The sequence below is a fragment of the Chenopodium album genome, chromosome 2 (assembly GCF_948465745.1).
Source record: "Chenopodium album chromosome 2, dcCheAlbu1.1, whole genome shotgun sequence".
NCBI lineage: Eukaryota > Viridiplantae > Streptophyta > Magnoliopsida > Caryophyllales > Amaranthaceae > Chenopodium > Chenopodium album.
In genome coordinates this window covers 38,815,570-38,824,737 of record NC_137835.1, presented here as the reverse complement: position 1 = coordinate 38,824,737, position 9,168 = coordinate 38,815,570, and the positions used below count along the sequence as shown (strand labels likewise).

At 32.4% G+C, this 9,168-nt stretch overlaps 2 protein-coding genes across 2 annotated transcripts; one reads left to right on the top strand and one right to left on the bottom strand.

Moving 5' to 3' along the window:
• The first annotated feature begins 205 nt into the window (after positions 1-205).
• LOC145585285 (zinc finger protein 10-like) lies at positions 206-1,471 on the top strand. The gene has a single exon (XM_081642004.1). The coding sequence runs from the start codon at positions 243-245 to the stop codon at positions 1,377-1,379; it is 1,137 nt and encodes a 378-aa protein (XP_081498130.1). The 5' UTR covers positions 206-242; the 3' UTR covers positions 1,380-1,471.
• A 4,537-nt stretch (positions 1,472-6,008) lies between these two features.
• On the bottom strand, positions 6,009-7,459 carry LOC145571775 (uncharacterized). The gene is made up of 2 exons (XM_081630812.1): positions 6,911-7,459; positions 6,009-6,155 (listed from the first exon to the last, which is right to left on the bottom strand). Exons 1-2 carry the CDS (start codon positions 7,457-7,459, stop codon positions 6,009-6,011), a joined length of 696 nt encoding a protein of 231 aa, XP_081486938.1.
• Positions 7,460-9,168: the final 1,709 nt, after the last annotated feature.

Below are 9,168 nucleotides of genomic sequence, written 5' to 3'. Positions count from 1 at the left end.
TTTAAATCTGTAATTTTGTCTATAAGCGCGGTTAGGAACAAGCTGATGGCTGATATATAACACGAAATCCATATAACATGACGAATTGAATACATGCCGTAACAAACATTAATACCAAAGTAATTCTTGGGTATGACCCACACTAGCTTGGCAACTTCCAAAACTCTCTTCTTTTATCACAAATCACAAGCAGTACTGTTGTATCGTCAATCCAGAATATAAGAAAATAATATAGTTAATCAATGACTGTACTTTTTAGAGGCAAATTAAGAGAAAAACAAGGTGTTGTAATGACTAGAGTTAAGAAAATCAACATTTTCATCCATAAGTTAAGTATGTATTGGTGTCTAGTCGTTCCATTTTGTCCAACCACTCCCGATTATTTTCCTTACAAAAACCCTAGAGTTGTTTTCATTATTTCATCACTCGAATTATTTCTATCTATTCGTATTATTATAAATCCAATATTGTGTTGGTTTTTTTTCTTTTCCTTTTTTTTTTTTTTTTTTTTTCTAATATTACACTATTTTTTAAGTTTAATGGATGAAGCTCGATGTTGGATGGTAACGGATCGAGCTCCTAAATATGATGATGAATCATGGGAGGAGAAAGCTTTTGCTGAAGACGCTGCTGGGATGCTTGGAGGATGTGTATGGCCTCCGCAGTCGTATTCCTGCAGCTTCTGTATGAGAGAATTTAGGTCTGCACAAGCTTTAGGTGGTCATATGAATGTTCATAGGAGAGACAGAGCGAGGCTGAAGCAGTTTTCAAGTTCACAACATCAACATCGAAAAGTTGATCCTCCTCGAAATTCATCTTACCCCAATCATCCTAATCATTCCGATTTATCTTTGGTTAGTCGCAAAAGTCCTAGTACTAAAGTAGAAGATAATATCAAGGATGTGGCCAGCCCTAATTTTACATCTCAACCATCTGTTGTTTCATTACGTCAGACTACGATCAGTAATCCTAGATCTCAGCTTGTTTCATCTTTAGTAATAAACCATGAAAAAAACATATCCTTCTGTCTTAACCATGATCAGAAATTTACGGATGTACCAAAAGTCAAAAGCATAGACCTAGAAAAACCGGACGTTGCGTTTTTCTGTCTTAACAGTAATGAAAGATGCAAGGATTTATCCTACAAGATCAGCACGACGCCAGAGATGCCCAGTTCTTCTATCAGCTTAGGTTACTCGGCAATAGTTGAAGATAACTGCGATGAACCAAATAGATCAAAGAAAAGGAAGCACCATACATTTTCGCCACCAGCCGTAAATAATTTGGATAAGGTTGAAGAACCAGCGCCAAAGGTATATGCATCTAAATTTGAGTACTTAGATCTAGAGCTTAGGCTAGGCGATAGCCCTAAGGTTTAATAGTATGTGTATTGATAAATTATTATAGCACTTGTCAGTGAGTTTTATTTGTCTTCTAATATAATTTGAAGAGAGTGTGATTTTTGGTTTTATTAGTTTGATGAATTGGGAATAAGCCCTTTTGTGTGTTTCATGTAATTAAGGTAACCATTTTATTAATCCAAATCTAGTTAACAACAAATGACTTTTCTCATCTCATCTACCAAAGATCATGATGTTATTCGTAATATAGTCTCATTATAAAAAATATATCACAAAGTTCTAAATTACAGAATACTTATCTATAATGATGTACAAATTAGAATGTAGGTTTATATCCTTTTTCTTGAGTTATCTAAGTTTCACAAGCAACTACTTCGTCTAATTTACGATTAGGGTGTTTTTCCTTGCGTGATTATATCAATGTTTTATAAACATAAAGCTGTTTAAAATATAAAATAATTGTTTCATTAATAACAATTGTTTCATGATTTTTTTTTTCCTTGTCCTAATTTTTTTTCCTCGTGGTTCAGAGGATTTTTTCTATTTAGATTAGATAAATTATCATTTTTTAAGTAGATATGTTCTTGTTAAACATGTATTATTAGACAAATATTTGTAATGCTACTCACAACTAATGTATATATAAATGATTACATGGGTTGCAAGTATGCAAAATTTTTCAATTGATAACATTCTTGTTAAACGATTTAATATCAAATCTATTATTAGTGAATAGTCAATTCTCAATTAAGTGAAAGTGTTCCCTTGAGATTAATAACTCGCAATGAAGGGTAAAGTTATTGCACTGTAATTTACTTTTTTTTTATATGTTTTTATTAAGATTATCATTTATGTGAGTAGAGTCAATAGATTATTCTACAAATATTTTAATTAATCAAGGCATACAGACTGAATAATTAAAATATTGTACACAAAACCTGTAAATTTAAAATAAATAATTTAAAGCTAAAATAGAATATTATACTCCTCCATAATGTTAAACCGACGAGTTAGTTAAAGGCTGCTAGGTCAATAAAATTCTAACAATTCAATTCATTTGTAAGGTGATATCTATTGAATTAATTCAGCTAAAGTTATTAAGGATATAATATAATTTTATTTTTTTTCTGTGTAAATAACTCTTAAGACCTTACTAGTGCCTCATAAACTCTTCTGTGTAAATAACAAATTTATTTGAGTTGAAAAAAACAGAAAGAACGGGAGAGTAATTTACATTAAGTATTGAAGAACTCCTAAGTACTAGGATTTTGTACGTTATATATATATATATATATATATATATATATATATATATATATATATATATATATATATATATATATATATATATATATATATATATATGTGTGTGTGTGTGTTTGTGTGTGTGCGCTTCTAAGTTGGAGGATGCCCCATTTTCTCATGGTGAGAAACAAAAACATGACATTTTCGTAAATAAACCAACTTTATTCAACTGTGGAGCGCACAATAATGAAAAAGTTGTTGATTTATTCACGAAAATGTCCCATAAAAAACAAATTTCGTTTTACACTATGAGAAACAGGGAATTTCCCTCTAGATTAACAATGTCTAGGCTGTTCATGCATGTGATCATGTTAATTCAAATAAAGATTTAATTTGATGGAATTTTAATAACTTTTCATATGATTAAAAAAGTTTTAGAGTTAGTGTATGACAAGGCACATTATGTATTTAGTTTTGTTTATAAGCGCAATTTTCACCTATTGATAACAGTAACCTCATTTAAGCACGATGCGACGTAATTTTATTTTAATTATGTGTAATCTCAATGAATTATACGAACAATGTAAGTTATGTTAACAAAAAAAGAAAAGGACACTAGTTGCACAATAATATCTTGTAGCCAAAATAATTCTATTTTATTTATTTATTTAAAAAAAAATAAAAATAAAAAAAATAAAACCAAAATAGACATGTCACTATTTTAATTATGGTGATCCCTAGTATTTATTAAGGTAATCCCATTTAAACATTGTTGTAAGGAACTCCGATTATCAATCAATAACTCAATACTAAAAGTGAAATCAGTGATGAAACATGTCATTCACTAGTTAAAAATTTTCCCTCCATTTTTTCTTTCCTTTTTTTGTGTCTTTTTTTATTTTTATTTTTTATTTTATCAATTCTTCATGAAAATTATTTATAGCCTATAATATTCACCTAATGAAATATTCTTATATGTATATATTCTGTATATTAAGTAATTTTTGTAATTTTCTCAAAGATTTCTACAATATTCTGATGCTAATATTATAATTTGGGAAAGCCTTACTTCTATATTAATCTCATGATTCATGCTAATATTTTTTTATAAGAATATTTGATGTTTCATTATTTTCCACACCTTACTTATATATCATAATAAAAACCTATGACTCACTTATTTTTAAGAATTTTATTTTTACATATAGAAAACATAAGTTATAGTTAACTAAACTTGTATAAACCAATGTGTATGTCAAATTACGTCAACAAAATAAGGACACGATAGGGTATATAGCATGGGTTCTAAATAATCAATAGACCCTAATTTTTTATTTTTATTTTTTCATATTTATAAAGTCTAACACATCAATAGCCTTAGAAATTTACATGCATCATTGTAAAAAAAATAAAAAATAAAAAATCAATATAGCTATTGTTTTTTACGTTTATAAATGTAATTCTTTGTTTATATATAATTGTTAAATTAATGTTATAATTTGTTAAATAATTTTATAAAATCCATGCATTGCACGGGTAAAAGCAAAACCAGAAATGACACATGTCATTTACTGGTTAAAAATTTTCCCTCCATTTTTTTTTTCCTTCTCCAAAAACTTCAAGAAAACTATTTATAGCCCATAATATATTCTTTCCCCGATTGACAACAATATTGTTTCCATTATCAAAATAATACCACTATGGAAGATTCATATTATATTATCAATTTTTTCTTTGTTTCACTTTACTATTTTTGAATTTTATTTCAATTTAAAAGAGAAAATTCATTTTAGAAACTTATAAATGCATGTACTATATATATTCGTATTAATATATAATAGCACAAATATTAATCAAAATTTTCATTTTTTTAATAAAAAAATTTAACAGACCTTAAACTTTATTTTTTTTAAAAAATTAAATTGTATACCTTTATTTATGTAAAGTATTATTGAATTAGCATTGCAATTTGTTACAATATGAAGATAGTAACAAGTGTGCACGGGACTTGAGCAAGTTTAATTTATTGTACAGTTGTATATGGGAAGTAATGGTGTCTAACACGTCTAAAAAATTGTGTATTATTTTCGTTAATTGTAATCATTATTACTATCTCTGTTAATTGTTATGTATAATAGGGAAATATTTTATATCTCATAAATAATACTTCTTTGTTGCACATAATAATTAACGGAGGTAGTAATTGTTATGATTAGATTTTAATTTGTAAATGTCGCGGAATAAGTATTTGTAGCTAATAAGAGCATGTAGGGTTCAAGGAATGAATTGAATCAAGTAAACTATATGCAAATCTCACACAAAATTCTATGTGAGAGAGAGAAAGAATTCTAGTTCACCATCTCACTGACAGCAGGGCAGTAAGATAACAGCAAAGAAATTCAGTATAGTATAAAATGATGAAAGAAAGGAATAGTTTTCGAGGACAGATAAAGTCCGATACTTAACTACATGGATTCCCTTTTTATTTGTATCATTATGATCTTAAATATTCAAATTGCAGTTATGTAGTCAATATATACTCTGTCATCTCACATAACTCCATCTACATGTGTTCTCCTGTTTCACTCTTTGTCTCTCAATCCTTCCAAACTCTTTTCTTAATCCTTCCAAAATTCCCACTTACTCTTATGTATAATATCATGTTTTTTTATTCATAAGGAATATTATCTTTTCATGAATCAAATGGTGTTATCTTATTTTATTTTGGTTTTGTTATTGTAAGCTAGTGACCTAAATAATGACTAGTGTGTACCATGGGAATAATTATCGATCCTAAATGTTTACATGGTTAAGTAGGACCAAATATGATATCCTTTTCACAAATTCTTATGTGTATGGTCATATCGTGTGATTATCATCGTAGGAATTACTTTGTTCGTGTATTATAAGGATTTTTCGGCCAAGAGTTACTTGATCAGTGTTATTGAGATCTTTTTTTTTTTTTTTTTTTTTTTTTTTTTGGTAAATAGGAATTTTATTACCAAAGAGCAAAGAACAACTTACAAAAACTAAGTTAAACCCCAAACAACACATCCTGGAAGCCAGGAAACCAAAACCCCAAATGGTTCCTACTACTATGAAGCCACCTTCTAGGAAGGGTTCAACATAGGAACAGGTTCCAGCCCATCCCTCACATATAACAACCTTCTAGGAAGGGTGTTACAGAGAGGAACAGGGCAGCAAAAGGAAAACAAAAACCTCTAACTAGACTCAGCTGAAGAACAACCCTCCCACGAAAGACGCAGAAAAACAAAAAGCAAACAACTTACAACAATAGAAACTTCCTTTCTTCAACATTACACTACAAGCAACATTAAAAATTATATCTCTAAAGCAATAAGTAACAATTTTGCAGCTGCCTGTAAACATCATAGAATTTCTCTACATCCAAATACAATAGATAGCTTCATCAAAGCACATAAGATACAGCTTCCTTCTCTGAGTAGCTTTCCTATAAAATTGAAGAACCCATTGTTGTTCCAGCTCAAACTGCTTAACAAATTTCTGATACTGCAGAAGCTTCAGAATCTATTGTCAAATAATACTAGAAAAAGGACAGTAAAAAAAACAAGTGAGATACACTTTCATTCTGAGCTTGACAAAGAAAACAAACTGGATCACACTAAATCAGCCAGCTGATAAGTTTGTCTTTCACTAGCCTATTCATCAAAGCTAACCAAGTTATAAAAAAGCTTTTGGGCGAAGCATGATTATTGCAAATAATTCTTGTCCAGTGAACTTTAGGAGCTTGGGGTCTAATCTTGGAATACAACCTGACAATGCTCATCTTCCCTTTATGCATAACAGTATCCCAACCACCAATATTATCAATAAGTTCTCTACACTACAAAATCTTATTAAGGACCTAAGAACATTTGTTAGGAATGGGAGCAGTCCAAAAGTTTTTGTTCTTGAAATAGTAAATATATATGAACCCATTTAATCCACATATTATCAGATTTGTGAGCCAAATCCCACAAAATTTTGCTAATGGCTGCCTTATTCTAGTCACCAAGCATGGTGATGTTCCAACCACCACACACCTTAGGAAGAGCCATATGCTGCCAAGAGACAGGGGCTTTATTTGAATAGGCATTCTTACCATACCAAAGAAACACCCTAAATTTAGATTCAATCTCCCTAAGGATCTTTTTGGGTAAGATAAAGACTTGAGACCAATAAGATTGGATGCCAAAAAGAACACTTTTAATAAGCTATAGCCTGCCATGATAAGATAAATTCCTAGAAATCCAAGATTCAATTCTGGCAGTAATCCTTTCTACCAAAGGTCTACATTGAGCAATGGTCAACTTCGTGGAAGAAAGAGGAAGACCAAGATATCTAAAAGGAATAGATCCCCTAGCCACTCCAAGGATGTTCTCCAGACAGTTTCTATCAACCTCAAGAACACCCCTAAAGTACACCTCACTCTTACTAAGATTAGCAGCCAAGCTAGAGGCACTAGAAAACTTCTGAAAAGCTTGAAAAAGAAGCGTGACAAAAATGGGATCAACTGTAGCAAAAAGTAACAAGTCATCAGCAAAAATCATGTGAATGATCATGAATTTTTCACATCTAGGGTGCAAATTAAAATTAGGATTCATAGTCATGTCCATCAAGCATCTAGACAGATATTCTATACAGATAGCAAAGAGGAAGAAAGCCATAGGATTACCTTGTCTAAGCCCTTTTTTAGTACGGAATAACTCAGTGGGAAAGCCATTCACCATAACTAAGTAAGAGAAAAATGTAACACATTTCTTAATACACCCAATTACCTTGTTAGGGAAACTAAGCTCTATAAGAACAGTTTGCAAAAAGCTTCGATCCATTCAATAGAATTATAGGGCTTCCTTAAGTTAATCTTCAACATACACCTAGGAGTGATATGGTATGAACATGAAATTATCCCTTTATAAGCTCAGTAGCAAGAAGAATGTTATCACCAATGTGTTTTCAAGGAATAAACCCAGCCTGAGCATCATCAATCACAGAACCAATAACCTGAGATAGTCTATTAGTGATAACCTTGGTAATTGACTTATAGACCATATTTCAAAAAGAAATTGTCATGTACTCTTTAACATATGAAGGGTATTGCACTTTTGGAACAAGAGTAATAGTGGTACAGTTTTATTGATTAGCAATCTGACAATGATTAAAGAATTCAAGAATAGCAATATACATAACCTGTTTAATAATAGACAACATTAAACCCATCAATTCCAGGAGCTTTATCATTGCCAATCATAGTAAGGGCATGATCAATTTCAGCAGTACTAGTAGTGTTTTGGGTGTTTTTGTCCCTCGAGAGAGTTACAGCTCAGAGACTGGTTGCGCGCGGCCTATACTTGCAAAACAACGGAGACTCCGGGTGATTGGAGCTCCGCCTCCGACAATCAAGTTAGTACTTGAAGAATAATGGGAGAAAGTGCAGAAAAAGAGGTAAGATCTTCTCGGATTCCGAGATCAGGGGATTCTCTGATGTAAGAGAATGTAGGGTATGCTGTAATAAATGTAGATGTCCTAAAATTGGGGAAAATCTCCCTATTTATAGGGTCGTTGAGAAATGTGTCCCTAGTTAGGTCATTCCAACCTAATTATTGTGGGTAGCGCCACATTGCGCCTTTTTTACTCCCACGTTCTAGGAGAGACACGTGTCAAAAGGAGATTGGCCCAACTTGGACCAACCAAGGTTTGACACGTGTCAAGGCCTGATTGGGCCACGTGGCATGGGTAAAATTACCCAAAACATTTGCCCCTCACAGATGTGACGTGGCATCTGTGACACATGTCACTCTTCTACAGGTGGCGATGCAAAAGGTTTTTTTTTACTGTGAAAATTTTAACTTTTCACATTCCGGGGAAATTAAGAAATTACCCTCAAATTTACCCCTCTATAAATATTAACTTTACCCTTTTAGTTTTGGACGTTTCCAAAACAATCTAGATAGATAAAGTCAAAGAGTTTCTAGAGAGAGAGAGTCTGCCTTCCGTGTTTGTGTGTGAACACAAACCTTGAATACCAATTATCAACCGCCTGTACCTCAAGCAAGCAGGATCTTTTGCAGCAACTCAATCGGACCTTGTCATTTGCCCCCCTTTTAGAGACAAACGTAACGTACCGCCTCTACCCCTCTCAACTCATTTCAATTATTTTAATTCATTTAATAAATGGACTCATCACCAACACACGGCACGACCTAGGTCAGTAGTTAGCCGGTCACCTGGGACGGCTGAGTCTAGGACTGGGAGTGCCGACTCTGGGTGCATGGAGAAATATTATACTTCCCAACCGACCATCAATGTGTCTGTGCAGGACACGATGGCTAGAACCAAACAAACGGCCACCAGACGACGTCGAGGAGACGGTACTTTGGAAGTATCGTCTAGAGAGGTAACCCGGTTGAGGGGTCTTAGGGTAACGAAGGTTATGGGGAGTATTCCCCATCTGGCATCCCAAGAACCCCAAGCGATACAATTTTGCATGAGGGTAAAGACGGTGAGGAGACCGATTCCTAGATGGAAATCGAACAAGCTG